The 26,767-nt window shown below is 37.3% G+C and overlaps 1 protein-coding gene across 4 annotated transcripts in view; it reads left to right on the forward strand.

Annotated features, from left to right (window-relative positions):
* Lyst (lysosomal trafficking regulator) overlaps positions 1-26,767 on the forward strand; it is a 174,631-nt gene that overhangs the window by 40,004 nt on the left and 107,860 nt on the right. For all 4 annotated transcript variants that reach the window (XM_060372467.1, XM_060372466.1, XM_060372469.1 and 1 more), the window contains exons 2-8: positions 3,398-3,484; positions 5,951-6,149; positions 16,033-16,123; positions 17,526-19,605; positions 20,975-21,980; positions 23,889-24,050; positions 26,011-26,167. In XM_060372467.1, the coding sequence (XP_060228450.1) occupies positions 5,958-6,149; positions 16,033-16,123; positions 17,526-19,605; positions 20,975-21,980; positions 23,889-24,050; positions 26,011-26,167 (3,688 nt within the window). In that variant the 5' untranslated portion in view covers positions 3,398-3,484; positions 5,951-5,957. The remainder of the gene's footprint in view (positions 1-3,397; positions 3,485-5,950; positions 6,150-16,032; positions 16,124-17,525; positions 19,606-20,974; positions 21,981-23,888; positions 24,051-26,010; positions 26,168-26,767) is intronic.

Raw genomic sequence — 26,767 nt, forward strand, 5'->3', positions numbered from 1 at the left:
GAATTCGATTCCCAGAACCCTTGTAAAGGTAGAAAGAGAACTGACTCCACAATATTGTCCTCTGACCTCTATATGTATGCCTATACATGGTTGGAGTGAGAATGGCTACCATAGGCTTCTGTTTGAATACTTGGCTCTTGATTGGTGAAACTGTTTGGAAACAATTAGGAGGTATGGCCTTGATAGAGGAGATGTATTACAGAGGTAAGGGTGGGAGGGGAGGGTGGGAGTAGGGAGGTAGGTTTCGAAGTTTGAGAAGCCCATACCACTCCTAGTTAGCACTCTCTCTGACTCCTGCTTGTGGATTAGATTAAAGCTCTCAGCTACTGCTCCCGGGCCATGCCTGTCTGCCTACTGCCTTACTGCCTGTCATGATGGTCATGGCTCACCCTCTAAAACTGTAAGCCCCAATAAGCTCTTCTGTAAGTTGTCTTGGTCATGGTATCTCTTCACAGCAATAGAAAAGTAACTAAGGCATACTCTCACATACAATGATAATAAAATTAAAATAAAAAATAAGTTTATAAGGTTTAAAGAAAATGTAAATAAAGTGCCATGGATATAGGCTCTGGAAACAAAAGTAATCATATAGCAGTCATAGTGTTTTTGTGGAACAGCTGGAAATGTGTGAAGGAATGTGATAGGAAAGTAAGTTAGGCAAATGGACTGATTTTAAAATGGCATGTGCAGAAGGAAGAAAGAAAGATATGAAACCAGATAATATACATACACAAGACACAAAAGAGAAATACATTCTAGTAGAATAAAGAGTTTATATTTTGAAACAGGTAAATCTGGCCTTTTATACTTTGTAAAAAAGAGAATGGAAATAACAAATAAATAAATTGTTAATAAACTGACTATTTGGATTCAGAGAATAAACAGAAGTTCTCAACATCTGTTCTTTATTTTCTCTGAGTGGAGAGAATGACCTATGGACAAACTAATGAAGATGAAAGTGAGAAACATAATAAGAGAAAATTAAAGCCCGAGGCAAGGGAGGACACCTAGAACCTTTGGGTATTCTAAATGAATTTACACCTCTGGGTCAGATTCCAAGCAGATCTGTTAATGTATTTGCCAATGTTTTTGTTAATGTTTTGTTAATATTTGCGGAATTGTAATGCACATGAAAACTTGTAAGAAGCTGTGGAAGTGCTGTGTTCCAAAATTTAAGAGAATGTAGAGTCCACAGATCTTAGTGAACTTGACATTACCCCTACAAAATTCTAGAGATGACCTTAACATATTGGTAGATATTTATACATGGGAAGGGTGAACAGTAGTTTGCATGGATTCTCTAAGAATTCATTCCAGATAATACGGCTCACCCTGCCCCCTTTGAAGGCTGGTAAAGAAGAAGCTGCAACGCATCTAGGTTTCTGTGGGAAAGTAGCTGAGCTGCTGTTGCACTATTCACTAGTGGTGTGGGCTGTATCTACCCTCTGACTCACACAAAGCTCCATGTAGTCTCTCATGGCTCCTTGTTCCATTTCCTGCCTGCTTTATCTTCTAGAGCTTATGGTGATGTGTGATCAAGACTGTTTGCCAAAATACTCAAGGCGGTTCTTTGGATTTTAAATACTCTGAAACAGTTAAAGATCACTTTTATCTTTTTAAACTTTGTTATTAAAAATAAATCCTTACAGCTAATAAAGAAATATTTCTCCATGTCTTCCTGGTAAAAACTGTAGAGAACAGATAGTTAACCAGAAGCATCTTGATGCTCTCAGAAGCAGAAAGTTTCCCTTAGCATTCTGAAAGTAGCCTTCATTGTATTATAATATAGAAGATTTTAATTTCATTTAAAGAATTCAAACAAAACAAGGATTTTAAGAGTATGAATTGTGGTAGGAACTTATCATTATTTGGGTCTGAGGTTTTGCATTCTCATATATCTTCAAATACCATTCACCCTGATAGGAGAGTAATAAATTGTCTGTGGGGACACTGAGTTATATGTGGGGATATTCCACCACTTCCCAGATTCTCATGTTTAGAACACTAATACTTGTCCCATTCTCGTTTGTGGCTAATTTGTGCTTTTCGTGGAGGTAGGAGTTGGAAACGCAAGAGTGGAGTGCTGTAATGAAGTTTACAACTCTGTTTCAGGATATTCTTTTTCAAGAATCAGTTCTTGGAGATAGGCTTTTATTTTTATTTGAATGTTTTTTTTATTACTTAGAATTTCATACATGCATATGTTATGTTGAGCAAGTCCACAACCCATTCCCTCCCCTCCAACACCTTCCTTACCCTCACCACCGTAGTCCCTCCCAATTTCATATGTTCTATTTCTCTCTCTCTCTTTAAAATAATAATAAAAAAACAACCCACAGAATTTGCTTAGTGTTGCCAGCCAGTGTGCGTAGATGTAGGGCCGTCTATTGGAACATAGGAAGCCTCTCAGGTATTGTATCCCTGAAAAAAAAGTGACTCTGCTGCCCAACAGTCATCAGTTGCCAATAGCTCCTCAGGGGTGGGACTTCCTAACCACCTCCTCCATTTATTCTGGGATTTTTGTCTGGCTTGAGCTTGTGCAGCTCTTCAGCATTAAGACACTGCCACTGTTAGTTTTACTCTGCAACTTCCCTGTTGTATTTTGGAAAACACTGTTTAGCTATAGTCATCTACTGCTTCTGGTTCTTACAATCTTTTTAAAAATTTTATTTTTATGGACATTTGGCATTTGGCATACATAATATGTCTCTGTGAAGGAGTCTGATCCACTGGAATTTGAGTTACAGACCAGACAGTTGTGAGCTGCCATGTGGGTGCTGGGATTTGAACCAGGGTCCAGCCAATGCTTTTAACTGTTAAGCCCTCTCTCTTACAATCTTTCAATCTCTTCCTTCATCCCTGAGTCTTGGGAGGAGAGGGTATGATATAGATGTCCCACTTAGGGCTGAGCATTCCACAGTCTTTTATTCTCTGCATATTGACCAGTTATGGTTTTCTATGTTAAAATGCTATCTACTATAAAAAGAAGCTTCTCTGATTTGAGCTGAGAGATGCACTAATCTATTGTGTACAACAATAAGGCTTTAAGAGTTGGTGCTATCTATGTGAGATTCACAGCTCTACCTCATTCTCAGCCAGGGTTGCCCACTGGGTTACGCTACCTGTGTATAAGCTGTGAGAACCTGCCCTATTCTCAGGTGGCAGGATATGAGAGTCAGCAGGTGGGTGATTAGGTGGAACTACCTGTGAAATGGTTCTAAGGCGTTCTCAGATCGTTAAGAATTTTTCTTTTAAGTGTGGTTTTGCTAATACAAATAATTTGTTGCCTGCTACATATATCACATAAAAAATATCTACTGATTTTTTTTTGTCAGAACTTTATTAACTATTTCTGGTTTATTATTGTCAGCCATGTATTTGTATTTTTTTCTTATAGGTGAAGCCTTATGCTGAGGACAGTTTTATCTAGTCCATGAACCAAAATTATATACACGCTGAATGCTACAGAAGTGTTGAAAGACTGGTAAGTAACATAATAAATATTAACAGTTAGAATACTTGGTTCAAGCCGGGCATGGTGGCACACACCTGTAATTTCAGCACTCAGGGAGGCAGAGGCAGGTGGATATCTGTGAGTTCGAGGCCGGCCTGGTCTACAAAAGAAAAAAAAAAAAAAAGACTTGGTTCAAGGTAAGGTAAAATTTTGGAGCTATATAGTTATAGTAAACAATTAGATTCTTCCTAAAAGGTGTATACATAAATTGTGGTTTATTATATAACATACTTTAGATGCTTTAAAGCAGTGGTTCTCAACCTGTGGGTCACAACCTCTTTGAAGGGTGAATGACCTTTTGTAGGGATCACATATCAGACAGCCTGCATATCAGATATTTATATTATGATTCATAACTAGCAAAATTACAATTATGAAGTAGCAGTGAAAATAATTTCATAGTTGGGGTCACCAGAACATGAAGAACTAAAGGCTCAAAGCACTAGGAAGGTTGAGAACCACTAGTTTAAAGGAATGAAAATAATGTTAAAAGGAATACGGGATACTGTCTTTATAAAAATGTTATATAGTTAATATTTTTGTAGCTGTAAACATGTATAAACTGTAAAAACAGGCATGGTAACGACAAGTTCCAGCTACCATTATCATGGGTGGAGCTTTCCTGTGCTGTAAATCTTGGTTTCTTTATACAGACATATGCACATTCACAAACTCACCTGAACATTATGAACGTTAGCACTTACTAATTCTGAGTCTTGGCTATAATGTCATATTATCTACCTTTTAAAAACATTTGTGTGTAGTGTATGTATATTTTTTATGTATGTGCTTACATTATGTATTCTCTATACTTTTCTGAGTATGTGAAATATTAGAAAAAATTTAAGGAAAATATATGCATATCTTTTCAGTTGATATTCAGAATGGCTGGAAAATTTTCAAGTATATTTAACATTTATTTTAGGAAGTAATGAACATTTAATGTACAAAAGAGAAATAGTCCCTAGTATTGTGTTCTGTGTATGCAAATGTAATTAGGATGGAACTGTATGAACATTGCATAGGAGAATTTAGAACGTTGGCAATTTGTAGATAGTGGTAATTTGTTGCCCAGCATAGTAACTGTAGTCAGTGATGATGTATTATATTCTTTAAAAATGTAAAACAGTGGGCCTTATTGTAGCATAAGTGTGTAAGCTAATAAATTTGTTAGTTAACTTGTTTAACCATTCCACAGTGTGTGTAGACATATGTGTATTTAAAACATTGCGTTGCACACCATAAATAAAATTTTGTTAGTTTAAGAAATAAAAGAGGAAGAGCTCATGTGCAAATTATTTTTTTAATTTATGAGTATTTTTCTTGTATTATGAATTTGTACCAGGTGCATGCTTGGTGCCTGGAAATGCCAGAAGAGGGTATCAGATCTTCTGGCATTGCAATTATAGAAGGTTGTTAGCTGTTATATGGGTTCTGGGAACTAAATCTAGGTCCTCTGTAAGAGCAGCATGTGCTGTTAAAAGCTGAGCTCTCTTGCTAGCCTTCTAAATTATTTCTGGCCATAAGATAAAACTATTCTGAAACTCTTTGAATATTATGTTATTTGTATTTGTGTTTTTTTCTGAATGTTTGTACATTTTCCCTCTATATTCATTCCCAGAATGTTTTACCTTGCCTTTTTCCTTAATCTTAAAATGCTACACTGACCTTTATTTGGCTAAAAGTGGAATAAGCTCAGCAGCTAAATTTCTTAAGTTCTCACTTACTGATAGGAAGTAACACTTCCTGCATTAATTAAGTGTTGGGGTTTTAGGAGGGTAGGGTTTTAGGAGCTATATCTAGAGGAAAAACTATGTTCTATTCTATTCTATTCTTTATCCTATAGTTTAAGGTTTATTTGTTTTCATTTTGTGTGCATGACTGTCTTGTCTGCATGTATGCATCACATGGATGCTAAGTGCCGATGGAGGCCAGAAAGAAGCCTTAGATCTCCTGGAGCTGGAGTTATAAGGCAGTTGTGAGTTGCCATATGGGTGCTGGAAACTGAATCGAGGTCCTCTGCAGGAGCAGCAAGAGTTCTTAACCACTGAGCCATTTCTGCAACCTCCAGTTTACATCTTTAAAATATCCATTCATCTGTTTTAAACATGGAAAGCAAGAACAGTTTTCTAAGTGATGGCTTATTTTTATTCTATGTAAGAGAGAAAGCCAGACTCTTCCTTAACTGCCACTGCTCACTAGCGTCTTCTCCTAGATGGTGTCATTTATGCTTGCTTACCTTTGTTCAGGCATTTCAAACTGGGACCAGTACTGCCAAGTAGGAATTACATAATGGGGTCAGAATGATGCCTGAGAGTCATAAAGAGCTAGGAACTGATATCTAGCAGTTTTAAGTCAGTCTACAAAAATCACATATATTTAAAGATAAATTTATATTCATCTTTAAAAATCTTTCATATTCTGTTCATTTTGTAGCTCTGTCATGAGCACCGACAGTAACTCATTGGCACGTGAATTTTTGATCGATGTCAACCAGCTTTGCAATGCAGTGGTCCAGAGGGCAGAAGCCAGGGAAGAAGAAGAAGAGGAGACACACATGGCGACTCTTGGACAGTACCTAGTCCATGGGCGAGGATTTCTATTACTTACCAAGCTGAATTCTATCATTGATCAGGTAATGTTGTCATATCTAAGAATTGTTGATCAGTATATTACGTTGGTCACTGGTTAGTAATGTGTAGGTTTCATACTTTCTGAGAATCTCTTTGAGTTAAAGTCCTATCTTTCATGCCAACAAGAAAATAGCACCATTTGTGAAAATATTATGTATTTTGTATTCTTTTCCAAGTGTCTGAAACATTTTAGAATTGCATGTGGCCTTTTTTTCTAAAGAGGTTGTGTAAATAGGCTTTTTGTAGTTGGTTTGAACACATCAGCAATAAACTCCAAGTCACCAATAATACATTGTTACTACATTAAGGAAAGAAATAGAAGCACATCCCTGTGGTGTCATTTAACCAAAATCAAGGCCAGATTTGAATTCTCTACTTTGCTATGTGTTCCATCCATCCTCTCTCTGTTTGCTGCATGGGTCTGACTCTGTGACTAAAGCCTATCCTGTGAATCTGTCCCTGTGTCTGTTTATGACTCTATGTGCTTGTCTCTAACAGAGGGTTTTGTTCTGTCTTTATTGAACAGCACAGAAGGCATCACATGGGGAAGGAATGAGGGATACTTTACAGAAATCTTTAGCAAGGTTTTACAAGGGATTAAGTATAGAGTCCAGTTGACCCCAACTGACTCAGATAACAAACAGTCCTACAGACATCATTGTTTTTCAGTCAGTACCCAAATGTTACATTCAACATTTATGGTGGCTATTCATTTTATAAGATTGCTTTCAAGCTGGGTGTGGTGGCACACACCTTTAATCCTAGAAGGAGCAGAGGCAGGAGGATCTCTGAGTTCAAAGCCAGCCTGGTCTACAAGTCTCTGGACAGCCAGGGCTGTTATACAGACAAACCTTGTCTCAAAAAATGAATAAATAAAAAAAATTAATTAAGAATAGGGAGAAGAGGAAAAGATTGTTTTTAACTTCTCTATTGCTGCTTTCAACAAATGATTATCAGAGCATGCATACATTGTTTTGGGTCAGGGGCATGGCAGAGAGCACAATTTAAGATTGTAGCTACGCATTAGCTTAGGTTATAAGTTGATTACATGAGAAATCCAAGGCAAGTAAAGTTGATTGCTAAGTTGTTCTCTTAAAGGCAGAAAACAAACAGCCTGAGTGTACAGTATGTCTCAGGTAGGGTTTTATTCCTGTGAAGAGACACTATAACCAAGGCAACTCTTATATAATTGGGTCTGCCTTATAGTCTCAGAGTTTAGTCTGTTATCATCACGGTAAAAAGCATAGCAGAGTGCAGGCAGACATGATGCTAGAAAAGGAGCTAAGAGTTCTACATCTTGATTCACAGGCAACAGGAGATTGTGCGCCATGCTGGGTGTATCTTGAGCATAGGAGACCTCAAACCTGACCCCACAATGACATACTTTCTTCAACAAGGCCATACCTATTCCAGAAAGGCCGTGCTTCTTAATTGTGACCCTCCTTATGGGCCAAGCATTTAAACACCTGAGTCTGTGGGGACTATACCTGTTCAAACCACCACACAGTAGAACAGCAGTTTTAAGTATTTTTTGTTGTTTTTGAGACGGGGTCTCCCTCTGTAGCCCTGGTTGTCTTGGAACTCACTGTATAGACCAGGCTGTCCTCAAACCCACAGAGACTTGCCTGCCTCTGCCTCCCAAGTGCTAAGATTAAAGACATGCATCACTACATCCTGGCCCAGTCTTAAGTCTTTGGTGACCTCAAGACATATTATTAACTCTGGCTGTAAGGCTCAGCAAAAATTCTAGTCCTGTAAAATAAAAGAAATATTTTCTTTATAAGGCATTGCCAGAACTTTTAACTTTAAAAGCATGAGATTTTATGTTTTTACATAGAAACAGGATTGTAATTCAGAAAAGAAATTTACACTTTCAGTAAAGATCAGAATGCAGTTTTAAAAGTCTGTGAATTTAGGGAACCTGCATGTTCTAGAGTGATATGATCTTTTAGCTTGTATGCTTCTTGTTTTTTTTTTCTTTTTTGTTATTTTTCTTTTTTCTTTTTATTTTTCTTCAGTGGATCCTTTTCCTTCTTCACTCCTCACCCCCATGCTATTCAAAAGGTTTTACTATGTAATCTTCACTGGGTTAAAACTTAGTGGATAGCCCACACCATCCTAGAATTCTCGATCCTCCTGCCTCAGTTTCCTGGTACTGGGAGGATAGGTATGTAATCAAGCTTCTTTTTTTTAAAGATACTATAAAAATAGCACCAGAAATATAATGTACTCACCAATAAATCTAATAAAGTATATATACAATACTTCTCTATAAAATTCTATAAAACATTATTATAAGAAGATTATAAAGATTATAAAGGAGATTTAGTTAAGTAGAAAATTATTTAATTCTCATGTGTTCAAAGAATCAATACTGTAAAAGTACATGTTTTCTCTAAATTGACCTATACCTTCCAATATAGTCCTAATCAAAATCTTTAGCTTTTCAACTAACATTGTTATAGAGCTATAGTTCACATATTACAGTCTTTATTCATTTCATATGCAAAGTTCAGTTGTGTTTAGAATACTCAGAAATATGTGTCCCATCACTACAGCCAATTTTAGAACACCCTCATTATCTTAAAAAGAAACCTGTAGTCCAGCCATCCTCTGTCCTCCTCCTAGCCTTAAGCTACTACTAATCCGCTTTTGTGGCTGCAGATTTTACTTTCTCTTGTAATCCATGAACTATCCTTTAATGTATTATTAAAATGCCTAAAATCATCCAAGTCCTAATAGCAACATTAGTTTTTCTAGTAATGTCAGTTTTGTTAGGTTTTAGGATCAGACATTTTAGAAGGGATAGTAGATGTTAACTTTGGAGTGAAGATATTTAGCCATTTAAAAGAGTTTATCTGTGTTTAATTGTTTCATTTAGTAAGTGGAGAATGACAATTTGAATCTTTAAGGGAAATGAGTTGAACAAGAAAACTGCACATCGAGGAGCAGGCTATAGCTTTTGTATGAGTAGTAGGGACATTTCTTGAGTATTTGGGGGAAGGGGTGATTTATGCCCTTCATCCATGTAGACCTTTTTTTGCTTTACCAGTAGACTATTGAGAGAGAATTAGCAAAGTAAATATGCCTATGTAAAATACGTAGTTGAATGAATTTTGACAAGGATTCGTTATCTCCGCGTCTCTACCATCACACTCAGTGTTTCATCATGCCCCTTTCAGGCAGCCTCTGTCAGTTGCCCACTGTGTGGCAACTACTGTGTTGATGCTGACATCTCAGCGTAACTCTGTTTCTCTGGAGCTTTGCATCAGTGATCACAGTTTGCCCCCTTGTGACTCTGAGATTGTTGAATCCATGCTGTTTCATCACAGTCAGTCATATTCGTTTGTTCATTTTTTTTTCCTCATTAGTGTTTTGTTTGCATGTATCACAGTTTAACTGTTCACTTGTTGCTTAGATTTATGCATTTGGTTGTTATGAATAAACCTAGTATGGATATTCTTGTAGGTCTGTGTTTACATTTTTCACTGGGCATGCAATTTACAAGTGAAGGATAGTTATTTGTGTACCTTTGTAAGAACCTGCAAGTTGTTTTCAGTGGTTGAGCCATTTTTTTTTCCTTTTTAAAAACTTTTATTTAACCTTTTCATTTTTTATTTTAAAAACAATGCCATTTCCAAATTATAAAAAAAAAAAAAATAGATGCTAGTGCAACAGGACTGACAATTGTTTATGACAAAAGTTAGTATTATTCCAGCATCCTTTTGGTGGTAGGCCTTTGCTTACTAGTTTTGTATGAGAATCTAGTGTTGTATACATAGCATCTCTAAGATTTATGCCATCATTCTTCTAGTATTTAGCCATTTTAAGTGAGCATGAATATGTATCTAATTGCATTCCTGACAACTAAGGATGTGAATAATTTTTAATGTACTTATTGGCCGTGTGTGTGTGTGTGTATTGGCCATATGTGGTCACTCCTTTTCTGAAAGAGATACGTGCTATGAAACTGGATATGGTATGTTTGTGTGTGTGTATGTACGTATACATATAGAGAAATATATCCCATCCTATATGTAAATATCTATGGTGAAGTATAATTTATAAATTAGACACAGTAAAAGATAAACAGTAATTGATAAGTAGAGTAATTGTGGAGATGTGTTTTAATAAAAGTTACTTAAATTTTATGAGTTATTACTTGAATTTCTTTTACTATAGTAACTAACTGTGGGTAACCAAAACCACAGAAAGTGAAACTGTGGAGAAGAGGACTATTACGCCTTATTTTGTGAATGTCTAAGTTTGTTCCATTTTGAAGGTCAATTTTTTTTGTCATCCAGTACAGTTCTTCATGTATTAGAGAAAAATGTCTTTATTAGTGTGTAACAGGTCCCTCCCCTCTCCTTTTTTTCTCTTCCTTCTATCTTTCTTTCTTTTCTTCTCTTTGCTTTCTTTTTCTTTTTTTAGATAAGGTTTTAATAGGCAGTTTGTGCCTGCTTCTAATTCTCCATCCTCCTTCCTTGGCCTACCCAGTACTAGAGTTACAGAGGTATGTGCCAATGTACCTGGCTGAAGTGGGGTTATTTTATTTGTTTGTTTCTAAGTGCTAGGGATGAAACCCAGGGCCTCTTAAATGTTAGGTAAGCACTAAACCACTGAACTATACTCCTAGCCTAAACAGTGTCTTCAGAAAAATAGAGTTCATTTTTATAGTGGTATTTTCTGTTCTAAAAATTTCTGTTCTAAAAATGTCTTGCAACCCTAAAGTTGTAAGATATTATCCTACTTTTAAAGCTATTTTTATTTGTGTATTTATTTAATTTTACTGTAGTGCTGGGAATCAAAGCTATAAGTCTCATGAGTACAAGATAAGTATTCTTTTTGCTTCTGGGATACCTCACTCAGGATGATCTTTTCTAGATCCCACCATTTGCCTGCAAATTTCATGATTTCCTTGTTTTTAATTGCTAAGTAGTGTTCCATTGTGTAAATATACTACACTTTCTCTATCCATTCCTCCGTTGAGGGAGATCTAGGTGGTTTCTAGATTCTGGCTATCACGAATAGAGCTGCTATGAACATGGTTGAGCAAATGTCCTTATTGAATGGTGGGGCATCTTTTGGGTATATGCGTAGGAGTGGTATAGCTGGATCTTGAAGTGGCAGTGTTCCTAATTGTCTGAGAAAGCGCCAGATTGATTTCCAAAATGGTTGTACAAGGTTACATTCCCACCGGCAATGGAGGAGGGTTCCCCTTTCTCCCCATCCACTCCAGCATGCATCATCCCTTGAGTTTTTGATCTTAGCCGTTCTGATGGGTGTGAGGTGAAATATCAGAGTCATTTTGATTTGCATTTCCTGAATGACTAAGGATGTTGAGCATTTCTTTAAGTGTTTCTCTGCCATTTGATATTCCTTTGTTGAGAATTCTCTGTTTAGCTCTGTTGCCCATTTTTAAATTGGATTACATGGTTTGTTGGTGTTTAACTTCTTAACGGGATTACCTCTGTATTACTAAAGTCATATCTTTAACTATTTTTCAGACAAAATTTTCTGTAGCGTGAATGTATAAAGTCCATGTGGAAAAGCTTCTAAAAGATTCTTAGGAGTACTTTTGTCTAGATGATAGTGCTTGGTGTTGCCTAAAGTCTTTCTGAAGCTTTAACAAAGAGTGTTGTGGACATTTAATAACCATTTTCTGTTTAGAGAGAATAGGAGCTGTCTGGGAACAACTACAGCCTGAAGGTCAAATTTTCCCGTAATTGAACTATTTTGATATGACTAAGAATTGTTTATGAATTTTTAAAAGAGTTGTTAAAAGAAAGAGAAAAATATGTGACAGAGGCCTTATATAATGTACAAAGCCTGAAATACTTACTATCTGATACCTTACAAAATGAGCTTTCAGTTCCTGGTCAATTTAAGAACTAGCAATATAATGTCTGGCATCAATGGAAAACCAGTATGTGACTACTCTGAGATGTTAGACTTTTGACAAGGTTATATTGTAGCTCAGAAGTAGATGCAGGCTTAACATGTATAAGACCTTTGGCATTTGCAGAACCACTCAACTCCCAAACCTCTTTACAAAAGTTCTAAAAACAAATTGAGAATAAAAGTTTTTATTTGTATACAAAGAGTAGAAGAATCAGTAATATTTTTAGTAAGATCTACATAGGACCAATACAAGCAGAACTCTCTACTGCTATTTCTACTTGATATTTTGTTTTATTTATTTTCTTCTTTTGAGATAGGGTTTCTCTTTGTAGTCCTAGCAGTCCTGGAACTTGCTATATAGAGCAGGCTGGCCTCTAATTCAGAGATCCTCCTGCCTCAGCCTCCCAAGTGCTGGGATTAAAGGCATGTACCATGCCTGGCAATGCCTTGTTTTGAAGAAAAGCGATTGTTAAGTGTAATTTTAAAGTATAATGACATTTTGAGCATGATGGCACATATCTATAATTCTAGCACATAGAGCACAAATACAGGAAGATCTTTGTGAGTTAAGGGCCATCTTCTGCTACATAGTGAGTTTGAAACCAATCTGTGTTGCATAGGAAAACCCTGTCTAAAACAAACCAACAAAACATTTGACAGATAAATGGAGAAATAAAAATGCTGTTTTTCAACGTGGTGTGTTGAAAATGAAAACTAAAAACTATCATCAGGAAATCTTTTTAGCAAAGCAAACTTATTATGTATTTCCTTTAGCTCTATAGCTATACAGTTATGGAATGGAAAAAAAATTAGGTAATCCTGCTGAAGAAACCTCCTAGATGTGTGTCTGGGCTGGGATCTCAGCCTTTCCCTGACTCATTGGCCATCCTCTTTCTCCTGTCATTACTGCTCCTGGATGCCTTGCATGGAAAGAGCTGTGCCTGGTACTTGGCAAGTACTTGTAACATGTTTCTTGAATTAAAAGAGACACCTCCGTGAGAATGATTTCATTATTTATTGTTGCTAGGGGGAAACTGTAAAGGCATGCTTTAAGTGTAAGTGTTAAGTAAGGGAAGGTATGTTATAAACTTATTTCTATAGGTTAGGTCATGAGAAAACCAGGGAATGGCCCTGCATGGCCTGTGTGCCTGTGGCGGTGTGGATCTGGCATGGCCTAAGGGGACAACCCTTATTTCTGGATACTGTAGCTGTTAATGCACACTTAGGACTGGATGTAGAACTAGGGCTTTGTTGGATTAACTCCAAGCCTACTTTTTCAGAGTGTCAATAAGTAAGAGAAAAATATTTATGGGTTTCAAAGCACAGAAGTACATGTGAGGTTTCTCTGAAGACCAGAAAGGATTAAAAAAAAAAAAAGTAGGAATGCATGGTACTTTAAAAAGTAATAGAATCAGGGCCAGTGAAATGGTTCAGTGGGTAAAGGTGATTGCTACAGAAGCCTGGTATGCTGGGTTTGCTTCCCAGAACTTATGTAAAGGGAGACAGAGAGAAATAACTCCACAAAGTTGTTCCTTGACATATACACATAAACTGTGGCATGTGCATGCACAAAAACACAAAATTACTGTTATCATGGAGAGCTATCTCAATAATGAGTTGTGTTAGAAATACAATAATCGAGTGTGAAATGAAGAATGTTGCATTAAGCTGTCAGTGTGTCCCTCCTCCCCACCTAGGACTGCTCTAGCATAGTAGGGTCAAACCCTAACGATCTGTACTTGCTCCCACCTCATCCTTTTGTGGGAAGCTGTAAGTTTGTATGGTGAATTGACATGAAATTCAGGAAACAGACATGAAATTCTTAGGGGGAGAGCAATTGTCTTAGGATGAAGCAAGTAGAGAAGCCTCACAGAACAGATATTGCTGGAGGTTGGCTTTGCATAGTGGTTCCAGACCATGTTGAGCAGCAGGCGAAGGCAGGAATGTCTGTTCACATAGCAGTGATGGTTTGCCAGTGTACTGCTGTAGAGCAAGAACTCAACAGGACAGTGTGTCTTTTCCCTTAGCATGTTATGTGGTCATCCACTAAAGACTCAGATTTGTATGACTCAGGGATTAATGAGCTAAAAAGTAGTTACTTTATTTAAGACTGGTAATCTTTTTTTTTTTTAACTCCTTTGAGTCTTCAGCCTAATATAGCAGGTCTGCACACTCTCATCATTCCACTATCGCTCCATTAAAGCTGTTGATTTTTTTTTTTTACCAGCACCCTTGAATTGCTAAAGGCTTTTCAGCCATCATCTTACATAGTTCATAAATGACAGCTTTCACGCTGTTGACTGCCCTTTCTTTCACTTCTTTCTCTTCTGTGGGTTCTCTGATTCCACCTCTCTCTGTAACAGTTTGTCAGTCTGCTCACCAGGCTTCCTTCAGCACAGCATGCCCTTAAATTCTTAAAGACTTAGAGCTCTGAATCGCATTGTCATCAGTTCTCTCCCATCATTCTGCCTGCTCTCTGGAAAACACTCAAATGATTTTGTTCCGGGCATCCACTCAAATGCTTTTCATATCTTGTCCAGATCTATATATTATCTGTCTGCTAAAATTGTCTCCATTTAGATACACCACTGTTGTCTCAGATTGCGTATGTCTAAAAAGTGAATCTGGGCCAACGAGATGATCAGCAGGTAAAGGCATTTGCCGTTCAGCCTAACAGCATAGGCACACTATGTATAGTTAAAAAAAAATTAAGTTAATATTTCATCTGTACCCTAACCTAGTACCCCTCTTAGATTTTCTGTCTTGGTGAAAATATTATAGGGCACCTAGTTACCTAAGCCAGAAACCTTTGAGGAGTCTTTTTTCTTCACTTGTGTATCATTGAAAAATCAACTGTGAGCCATTGTGGTTCTGCCACGTAGTTTCTCATATGTCTCTGTGTCTGTTGTCGAGTTACTTAGTTATTCTTGAATATGGGCCATTGTGACCTTGCTGCTAACATTGGCTGTTCCTACTTACCCCAGTTCTGCCCAGCAAACTCCATGCCATCCAGCTCCCCTCCCCAAAGATTGGCATGAGACGGAGTAGCTCCTGGCTTAACTGTTTATTAAATACTTGACCACTGCTGGGCATGGTTGCACATGCCTGTAATCCCAGCATTTGGGGAGGCAGAGGCAGGCTGGTCTCTGAATTCTAGGTGATCCTGATCTACAAAGTGAGTCCAGGGCAGCCATGGCTACACAGAGAAACTCTGTCTCAAAAAAACAAAAAACCAAAGAGCAAAAACTTGACCACTCATGTCTCAGGTGTCCCAGGTGTCCCAGGTGTAGCTGGGTAATTGCAGTCCTACTTTTAACACTTCTTATGATTGTCTTTTTCTTTCTGGACTTTTAAACTGAACACCGGTTCCATACTAGGGTTCCTTTCCATACTGGGGAATTAACTACATGCTTTCTGTTGTTCTGCTAGTGTGTATATATTGTATGGATCAAATAAAAGGGCCTTTTCCAACATGGACCATTTACTTCAAAAAGAATAAGATAACAAGTCCTGCATGTACAGTTAACATATTTAATTGTCTTCACTGATAAATCTTTTCATATATATTATTAATGTTGCTTTTAAATTTGTTTTCTATGTTTTACATTTAACTACATGAAGACTTACATTTTCCTAGTAACTTTGTTATTAGTTTACTAACTTACTGGTTTAAATTTTTTATTTTTACTTAACAAGTCTGTTCATTCATAGGTGAGAAATTCTTGCAATGTGCATGGGAGCAATAACAGCTCTTCTTGGGAAGTTTAGCAAGAATGTGCTACATACCATCACATAATCTTACCTTCTTCCATGGTTGGAAAGGCTTATAAATTGAAAAGTCACCACAGTTGACTTAGACTTAAAATAGGTCAATTTGATCCTCAGTTTCTCAAGTGCAACTTATTTTTTAAAGGAAAACAATTGGTTTGGGTTCAGTTGAATACATGATGTTAGGAGTCAATGTGACTTTTGTCTCTGATACAGGCTCTGACATGCAGAGAAGAACTCTTGACTCTTCTTCTGTCGCTCCTTCCGTTGGTGTGGAAGATACCTGTCCAGGAACAGCAGGCAGCAGGTAGGTCCCTTTTCACAGCCCACTTGTGTTACCAAGTCTTATTGGGAAATGAGCTTATTTGCAAAGCTACTTCTACCTTCTTAGTTAATGTGCCTCAGATGCAGAACAGCAGATACTGCAGTGATTTATTATATACCTAGTTTGAAAAATTCATTAGCAAGCACATTTTTATTTCTTCCAGTAACATAAAAAACTGTGGTGCTTCTTAAAGGCCTACACAAATGACAAATGCAAAGTACACGAAGAAGCAGAGTATTTACCAGAATACTCTGGTAGCATTAGGAAAATGAGTTGTGAAGAGTTTGATGAAAGGAATTAAAGCTCTTTGCTTAATGACTGCTGTCACGGGTGCTCTAAAAGTGACGGTATTTTCTTTAGTTCTTCCTATATTATATTTTAATACCTTGTTTATACTTTAGTGCATATCTGGCATAGAGCATTTTAAAGGAAGATATTTAAGGACTTCTAATATTGTTTTCCTGATTATTTATTGATTCAGTAACTACTCTTGGATATTCTGAATTTGCAGAATTAAAAATTTGTTAACCACTTAAGGCAAACTTGATTTGTGCCATTTTAGGGAAGTTGTTTTCATTGCCAGCACCTTATTATATTTTGGTGGAATTGGTCCCTTTTACCCTCATCTGCTTTGTTTTCCCTCTCCTAAATAAAACATAAGATTCTATTAACTTACATTAATTCTGTTTATTCCTCCTAACTTATAACTGTTTTGTATGGACTATTGTACATATGACTGCAAAGAGGAACATGTACTTAATTAGATCCTTTCTCTAAGAAATGCTCGTTGAGCACTGCCCCAAGCCCCGGGGACTGAGGATGCGGTTGTCTCTACACCTGGCTAGTTCAGGGAGCGAGGCCCTAGAGAAATACTTTGAAGGACTCTTTTAGCCCTAGTCTTGATGAATACTTGCTATATACTGTATGCTTTCGAATTAATTTAGGTGAATGAATTGAAAAATATTGAAGTTCTGAGATGCTATAAACTAACGCTATGTCTTAATTATAGCATAACTAAAGGCTTATAAGTGGTGAGCATAGCAGCTGGATGATTCAGTCTCATATTTTATTTTAAAGTTAGAATGCAGAATATAGGTTCAACTCAGGTCTGCTTTCCTATTTCTTTTCTTTTTCTTTTTTCTTTCTTTTTTTTTTGCTCAAAATCAATTTATATCCCTTCAGCTAATGCCACCTGGTGTTGAGAGTTAAAAGGATAAGTGTGGGCAGAAATGACCCAGAGACATGACTAGGGAAAGCAGGCTTGCAGGAAAATTATGCCAGGCCATATTCAGAATGTGTGTTGTGAGTGTTATTGCCCAAACATGTTGAGTTTAACTGGTACTGACATAGTCCAAGCCTTTTTTTTTTTTTTTAATTTCATCAGATTTTAACCTGCCACTGTCATCTGATATAATCCTGACCAAAGAAAAGAACTCAAGTTTGCAAAAATCAACTCAGGGAAAATTATATTTAGAAGAGAGTGCTCCACCTGGTCAGGTTTCTGCAAAAGTAAACCTTTTTCGAAAAAGCAGACGACAGCGTAAAAGTACCCATCGCTATTCTATAAGAGATGCAAGAAAGACACAGCTCTCCACCTCCGACTCCGAAGGCAACTCAGATGAGAAAAGTACAGTTGTGAGTAAGCACAGGAGGTCCCACGCGCTGCCACGGCTCCTGATGCAGTCTCCTAAGGAAGACCACCGCATAGCCAAACTCGAACCCTCTACAACCAAAGAACAGGCCTTTTTTGACACCATGGCTTTGGAAAACTCCAGAGAAATCGTTCTGAGGCAGGCTTCAAATGGTGACATATTGAGTGAGCCAGCTGCCTTGTCTATTCTCAGCAACATGAATAACTCTCCCTTTGACTTATGCCATGTTTTGTTATCTCTATTGGAAAAAGTTTGTAAATTTGACATTGCTTTGAATCATAATTCTTCCCTAGCAGCCAGCGTAGTACCCACACTGACTGAGTTCTTAGCGGGCTTTGGGGAGTGTTGTAACCAGAGTGGCACTTTGGAGAGACAAATGGTTTCTGCAGGTTGGACAGAAGAGCCGGTGGCTTTGGTTCAACGGATGCTCTTTCGGACTGTGCTACATCTCATGTCAGTAGATGTTAGCACTGCAGAGGCGATGCCAGAAAGTCTCAGAAAAAATTTGACTGAATTGCTTAGGGCAGCTTTAAAAATTAGAGCTTGCTTGGAAAAGCAGCCTGACCCTTTCTCACCAAGACAGAAGAAAACACTACAGGAGGTCCAGGAGGGCTTTGTATTTTCCAAGTGTCGCCACAGAGCCCTTCTTCTGCCTGAGCTTCTGGAAGGAGTTCTACAGCTCCTGATCTCTTGTCTTCAGAGTGCAGCTTCAAATCCCTTTTACTTCAGTCAAGCCATGGATTTAGTTCAAGAATTTATTCAGCACCAAGGATTTAATCTGTTTGAAACAGCAGTTCTTCAGATGGAATGGCTACTTTCAAGGGATGGTGTTCCTTCGGAGGCTGCAGAACATTTGAAAGCTCTGATAAACAGTGTAATGAAAATAATGAGCACCGTCAAAAAAGTGAAATCAGAGCAACTTCATCACTCCATGTGCACGAGGAAAAGGCACCGGCGTTGTGAGTATGCCCACTTGATGCAGCACCACCGTGATCTCTCAGGTCTCCTGGTTTCAGCTTTTAAAAACCAACTTTCTAAAAGCCCCTTTGAAGAGACTGCAGAGGGAGATGTGCAGTACCCTGAGCGGTGCTGCTGCATCGCTGTGTGTGCTCACCAGTGCTTGCGCTTGCTGCAGCAGGCTTCCCTGAGTGCCACCTGTATCCAGATCCTATCCGGTATACACAGTGTTGGGATCTGTTGTTGTATGGATCCTAAGTCTGTGATTGTCCCTCTACTCCATGCTTTTAAATTGCCAGCACTGAAAAGTTTTCAGCAGCATATACTGAATGTCCTTAGCAAACTTCTTTTGGATCAGTTAGGAGGAGCAGAGATATCACAGAGAGTTAAAAAAGCAGCTTGTAATATCTGTACTGTGGACTCTGACCAACTGGCTAAGTTAGAAGAGACTCTGCAAGGCACCTTGTATGGTGCTGGCTCTTCCTCTGGCTTCCCCTGTCCTTCTTATAGATTTCAAGGGATCCTGCCCAGCAGCGGGTCTGAAGACCTGTTGTGGAAATGGGATGCATTAGAGGCTTATCAGAACTTTGTCTTTCAAGAAGACAGATTACGTAACATCCAGATTGCAAATCATATTTGCAGTTTAATCCAGAAAGGCAATGTAGTTGTTCAGTGGAAATTGTATAATTATGTTTTTAATCCTGTGCTCCAAAGAGGAGTTGAATTAGTACATCATTGTCAACATCTAGGCATTACTTCAGCTCAGACTCACATGTGTGGCCAACTGGAACAGTATTTGCCTCAGGAGGTGCTTCAGATTTACTTAAAAACTCTGCATGTCCTACTTAAATCCAGGTTTGTATGTGTTCATATGTTTTACAGTTGGAAGAATACTTTTGAACATGGGATGAAGTGTGAGTGTTTGAATTTCTAACCAGGACGTGTTCAGGGCCTCACCCATGGTGTAGTTGTAGTTATTGTGTTGCTATCAAGGATTTAGTTTGTCAACAAAGAAAGCACACATCCCATGTCATGTTTTAAACACTTTTAAATTTACTTGTCTGGGGGTAGTTAGAGGAGAGAGACTAGAGATACTGGTTTTTAACTTCTCAATGTAAAAAATAAATAAAATTTTGACTCTGTGAAACAAAGGTATCCAAGAGCAAAGGTCAGTTCTAATGAATTGTTTTGTATTTACTATGTAGAGAAGCTATTATAAACCATTAAAATGTTTATAAAGTTTATGTTAGAACAGAAAAAGAGCTTACAATATTTTGTGAGTAAAATATAAAACTTAAAGTCGTATTCATGTATTTACAACAACGTAAAATCTGTACATATATGAAATGTTTCATTTCTGAGTCAATAGCATTAAGGAAATAATTTCTTAAGCAGACAAAGTAGAAAATACAGATAAGCAAAAAGAAAGTTTAAACTGAATTCTATCAATGAATTTTCCAGCTTTTGTGATTGTTAATGTTGGAGCATTTTAAAATGATTGTGTAAGTGAAGTTTTCTTTTAATAGGTTGATGTCATTTTAAAATAACATAAAATGTAACCTGTCATAGTATCTTCATGTATGGTATAGTATAGTACTTTTTGGTTCATCTTAATACAGCTGCTTTAAAATTGACATTGATTCTACCAAGCTGTGCTTATCTTTTATATTTGTGCTGTTGACTTTGATGAATTCACCAAATTAGAAGAGAACTATAGGGAAACTTGTATGATGCTAAACCTTTATATAAAAGAATATCTTCCCAAGATTTTCAGCTCTGAGGTTTGGTTCTTTCATAGAGTGTAGATATAAAACAAATAGAAAGTCCTGAGTCCTGTATTAGACAACCAAAGAGCAAGTGAAGGAACGCATGCTTGTCCTCTTGGTACCAGCATCAAGGATTGTAATGATTGTGATATTTAGAAGTTCTAGGAAACTTACTACTTGAAGAAAAAAATTCCTTCTTGAGTTTTTTCTTTTAATGTGAGCCATATCTAAACATTTCTTTTTTAAATGCAGCCAGAGCTGTATATGAGCTCGTACATGCTATTAGAAAGTAATTTAAGGTCTTGATCAGTGTGTTAGAACTGCTCAGATAGTGAAACAGAGCAGTCTGTGTGTATATATGCCACACAGCAATGGAATGTTTACATAGCTTATGTACCTATCAATAAATGTTTCACTATGTTATGTAAAATCTTTTGTTTTTTTCTTATCTCTCACAGGGTAATAAGAGATTTGTTCTTAAGTTGTAATGGAGTAAACCAAATAATTGAATTAAATTACTTAGATGGGATTCGAAGTCATTCCCTCAAAGCATTTGAATCTCTGATTATCAGCCTAGGAGAGCAACAGAAAGACGCTTCAGTTCCAGGTGTCGATGAGTTAGACAGTGAGCAGCCGTTGCCATCCTTAAGTGTGGTTCCTTCTCTCCATAAGCAGCAAGTTTCTTCAGATTCTCCTCGCAGTCTCAGTAAGTTTTATGCCAGCCTCAGAGAAGTCAGTCCAAAGAAACAGAAGACTGTTCACCAGGATGTTCACATAAACACCATAAACCTCTTCCTCTGTGTAGCTTTTTTATGTGTCAGCAAGGAAGCAGATTCTGATAGGGAGTCTGCCAATGAATCAGAAGATACTTCTGGCTATGACAGTACTACCAGTGAGCCATTAAGTCACATGCTTCCATGTCTGTCTCTTGAGAACGTTGTCTTACCTTCCCCTGAATGTTTGCCCCAAGCTGCGGACATTTGGTCCGTGTGTCGTTGGATCTATATGTTGAGCTCAGTCTTCCAGAAACAATTTCACAGGCTTGGTGGTTTCCGAGTGTGCCATGAGTTAATATTTATGATAATCCAGAAACTCTTCAGAAGTGAAGAGGAGCAAGGAAGAAGGAAGGGAGAAATGAATGTAAATGAAAACCAAGAGTTAATCAGACCGTCTCAACCTGAGATGACACTGAAGGGAGATGGATCATCTTCAGCAGCACCAGAACTGGGATGTCTGAAAAAGAGTGTTGACAGTGTGAGTAAACTAGACTCACAGCAAATGTTTCCCACAAGTGCAGAGCAGATTTGGGCTACTGAAGCTGTTCCTAGGGAAGCAAAGGCATTTATGAGTCAAGAAAATGAGACCGCTCTCCAGAGTATTCGACTTTTGGAGTCCCTCCTGGCCATTTGTCTTCATAGTGCCAGAGCCAGTCAACAGAAGATGGAATTGGAGCTCCCTTCTCAGGTGATACTTTGTCCTTAATCCAGCTCATGTAACATATATGTAATATATATATATTAGTACATATGACACACATATATATATACACAATGTGTATTATGTGCAACATATATATTCATATACACAATGATATACAATATATATGCTCTGAGTTAATATTGTCAATTTATTTTGGCACATATTTTAATTTTAATTTTCATGTATTAATTATATATGAAACTGGAACTCATTATTTTATTTATTTATTTTTATTTATTATTTATTTATTTTTGGAACTCATTATTTTATCTATATAGTGTATTTATATAAATTCACTCCTATATAATGTATTTATATAAATTCACTCCTTGCCCTCTCTTTTTTCCCTCCCACATCCAATCAGCTCCTTCCTCATCCCAGTTAGTTCCCTTTCAATTTTCATGTTTTGGGGTTTGTGTTTGTGCGTGTATGTGTGAGGGGGGCCATGGGGAAGGGAGAGGGAGAGAGGGGAAGACAGGGGGATAGGGAGGAGAGAAACGAGAAAAACCCACTATATTTTATTAGGGTTTATTATAAGATCCTGGATGAAGAATTACTTACCATAGCAAGAGATCCTTGCCAATGGTTATACTGCAGCAGAAAATGTCTTTATCTTCCCCGGTAACTATTAACTCCTTATAGACACTGAAAGGGCTGGGCCTCAGAAGCTTTCTCCCTTGCTACCATTATCTAATAGGGGAAGGGAGGAGCCTTGTGGCCCACCCTCCTCCTATTTGCCACACATTTTGTTTTTAGAAAACTTATTTGTGCTTTGCAGGATACCAAGTATGGAGGACACAGAAGGGCATGTGATCCAGCTATTACTCTAAAGAAGCTTAGTTTTCTGTAAAATCCCCCTTAGGATAGTTTATTAATTCAGTCTTAAAAGAGTACTTCAGGATATTATGTTTTAGGGTTTTGAAGTTCACAATCTTGGTGATACTTTTGGGTACCCTGACCATATTCCCAGACCTTTGTTTATGGTTCTGGCATGGTCATTTTCTGGTCTGTTCTTATTTGTTTTATATACTAGACTTGGATTTCTTTTAAAAAAAGTTTTTTGTTTGTTTTATCTATTGTTACGGAAATCTAGGCAAGCTATAATAGCTTTCATTCAAAGGGAAGAACTAAAAACACAAGAAAAAAGTAATTAGAATTGTTTCTTAGAATCTTAAAGAATCTCTAACAGTAAGAAATTTGTAAACTCTAGAGATATTTAAAATTTTGGAGTTTCAAAGAATGATTTTGTAAAATATTTAAGATTTATTTTTTATTTTGTGAGTATGAGTATTTTGCCTGCATGTATGTATGTACAGTATGTGTGCACAGTGCCTGGAAAGGCCAGGAGAGATGGCATTGGGTTCCCTAGAACTGGAGTTATAGTTGTGAGCTGCCATATGGGTGTTGAGACTAGAACCTGGGTCCTCTGCAAGGACTCCTAATCATTGAGCCATCTCCTCAACCCCAAAAAGTGGATTTTTGTTTGCTTCTTTCTTTCTTTATTTGTTTTTAAAGACAGAGTTTCTCTGTGTAGCCCTGGCTGGTCTGGAACCTCTCTCTGTAGACCAGGCTGGTCTTTAACTCAGAGATCCACCTGCCTCTGCCTCCTGTGTGTTGGGATTAAAGGCATGTGCCACCAGTCACCCAGCTAAGAGTGGATTTTTTTATGACTTAAGTAATTTAAAGTACATTGAAATTTAAAATTCAATATATTTATAAGTAAAAATTAAACAAATTTTAACAGACTATTTGGATAAGAACTGAAATTTTACAGTCAGTTTACCTTTACATCAAATACAAATAAATGAATTTTTCTACATTTTGTAATCCTTTTTGACAGTTTGGTTTTTTTAAAGCATGTATTGATATTCTTAATCTCTCATTTTACCTTAGAGCATGTCTGTGGAAAATATCTTGTGTGAAATGAGGGAACACCTTTCCCAGTCAAAGGTGGCAGAAACAGAATTAGCAAAGCCTTTATTTGATGCCCTGCTTCGAGTAGCCCTGGGAAGTCATTCAGCAGATTTGGATCCTGGTGATACTGTGACTGAAAAGGTACAAATTCATGTGTTGTGTTCTGAGGAATGACTAGCAGAAACTGGCATATGTGGGGTGGGACCAGGGCATTGATTTAGACCACAAGGACATGAATTTTGATCAGGTGAGTTCCTTGGTTCGTACTCTGTCTTCTGGAATGGGGGGTCCTACCTCAGAGAAAAGCAGGGCAATCAACACAATATGCTTCAGTTAATCTAATCAGGAAGCATTTTGATAATTGTTCCCACTGAGACAAAATGTATTAAGGTTTGATAATCTTAAATATAACTGATAATCTTTTTTTTCCCTAAAACATTTAAGTTGGGAAAATTCTAGATCTGAATAGAAACTATATCACCGCCACCCGTGTGTCAGCTACTTCTACAGCTGGCGCCTCAGCGTCAACGTGTTTGCTCGCCCATCTCTTCCATATCTTTTTCTTTCCTCGAGTATTTTGAAAGAAAATCCTGGTTTGCAGCAGCTAATAATCTATTAAATGATTATTCAGGGATAGTAATGCTTGGGTATATTATCTGGTCCTGTTTGTCATGGCTGATATTTCCAGAACTCTCTACTTGACTTTAATTTTAAGTTGTTCAACATAACAATGACCAACACCCATGTAGAAGAGTTCTGTTAGCATTTTTCTAATGTAACTTTTTAATTTTTTCCTGAAACTTTATGATGTGAGTTTTAGCTCATTTTTCCTTCCTTTATGCTTCTTTTACTTTGGTTAACTATTGTTTTTTGTTTGTTTGGCCTTTTATTTTTTTTATTATTTTTAAAATATTTTTTTATTTTTAAATAATTTTATACAGTCACTTGTATCCCAGCTGTAGCCCTCTCCCTCTTTCCCTCCAAATCCTCCCCTCCCTCCCTCATCTCCTCCCTGCCCCCTTCAATGGTAGTCCACTGAGAGGGGGTGTCCTCCTCTCCTTCCGTCTGGCCCTAGCTTATCAGGTATCTTCAGGATGGTTGCAATGTGGCCTAGCAAGGCTGCTCCTCCCTCAGGGGGGAGGGGAAGCCCATGAGTTCATGTCTGAAACAATTCCTGTCCCCCTTACTAGGGAACCCACTTGGATACTGGGTTAACTATTGTTAACTTTTATCTTTACATAACTTTTTTTTAAACCTTTGGTTTAGTAATATATTTGGTATTTTACTGTATTTTGCCATAATATTCAATGTTATTGTTTTATGTAATTTTAAATCTTATTGAAATATTTTCTGTTGGTTGTTGAATCAAATAGCAGACTCTAACAAGTCACCTTTTGTTTGTTTTGTTACCTTTGATTGCTGTTGCAATGATAAAGTTCTCTGAGCTTTTATAAACCAAATATATCAATGATAAAGTTCTCTGAGCTTTTATAAACTCAAATATGTCCTAAGGTGAAAATGTCGGTAGCATTTTTAAATGAAAAAAGTCTTCCTACAGATATTAAAAAGGAAGTTGATGCTGGAACTCTGATTTCTGAGATGCTTATAAGTAGACAATTGTATTCTGAAACGCTTATTTCATTTGTAAAATGCAGCTTTTGCAATTTCCTAGTTTATGAAGCACTTAATTTTTATTTTTTAAAAATGCTTTTGGGAAAATGTGCTTTTTAACAATGTGTGAAAGTAACATATATTTATTATTAGGATTAAGTTCTGCACAATAGAATACTGCTTTGTTGTGGTTTTCAGTCATTCTTTGTTGTGCAACTAGAATGAAATTTTCTGAGTAGATTTATTTATCAGAGAAGCAAAAGTGACCAATGGTTTTGTCAGCTATAGCCTTTTGATCTGAGTTATCTGAGAGAGTTTGGGACATTTTACTTAGTCAATTTCATATTTTTCAGTGACTGCTGATTACTAAGATTTTTTTTCTTTTGAATAAAATATTGAGATTGTTCTTAAAGAGACTTCTGAGCAATAAGTATTCTGTTACCAAATACAGTGCCACAACTGTTCCCTTTAAATTTTACTGGCCTTATAGAGTCATCCATCTGAGGAAGAACTGTTGTCCCAGCCTGGAGATTTTTCAGAAGAAACTGAGGATTCTCAGTGTTGTAGTCTGAAACTTCTGGGTGAGGAAGAAGGTTATGAAGCAGATAGTGAAAGCAATCCTGAGGATGGTGACACCCAAGAAGATGGTAAAATGTCTCTGATGCTTGTGATTTTATTGACAGTCAGATTGTAAATTAGCAAAATGCTTCATCCTGCCCCTATCTCCTGGCCGTACAGTTTCAGAAGGGCATTGCATTATCATTTTATTTGCTCATCACAACAAATCTGCTGTTTGAATATGTAATTTCACCTGTGAGACCAAGACTAGGGATGGCTTCAGTGATAGCACACAACCATAACAACCCTATATGGTGGGTACTTTGTACTGTAAGAACAAAACAAAACAAAGACCCTTCTTGTCTAAACAAGTAGATGCCTAAGAATATGGATGAAGGGCAAAGTCCTTGCTTTCATATGCGTTCCAGCAGGAAAGAAAGGCGATACCCAGAAGTAGACACTACAAGGAAAAGTGGGGATGTACCAATCATTGGCTGTTCAGGGAAGCTCTTTCTGAAGAGGTGAGACGCACATTGAATCTCACTGTCAGTGATACCCATGGCTGTTACAGCAGGTTCCTTTGTCATTTTCTGTAGCCTAACTTGTTGTTAGGATGGAACTGTGTTGCATGTGATCCTTTGTGCTGGCTGTGCAGGCGGGATACAATGCAGTTGTAGATGGTCTGTCTG

The sequence above is a fragment of the Meriones unguiculatus genome, chromosome 19, assembly GCF_030254825.1.
Source record: "Meriones unguiculatus strain TT.TT164.6M chromosome 19, Bangor_MerUng_6.1, whole genome shotgun sequence".
NCBI classification, from domain to species: domain Eukaryota; kingdom Metazoa; phylum Chordata; class Mammalia; order Rodentia; family Muridae; genus Meriones; species Meriones unguiculatus.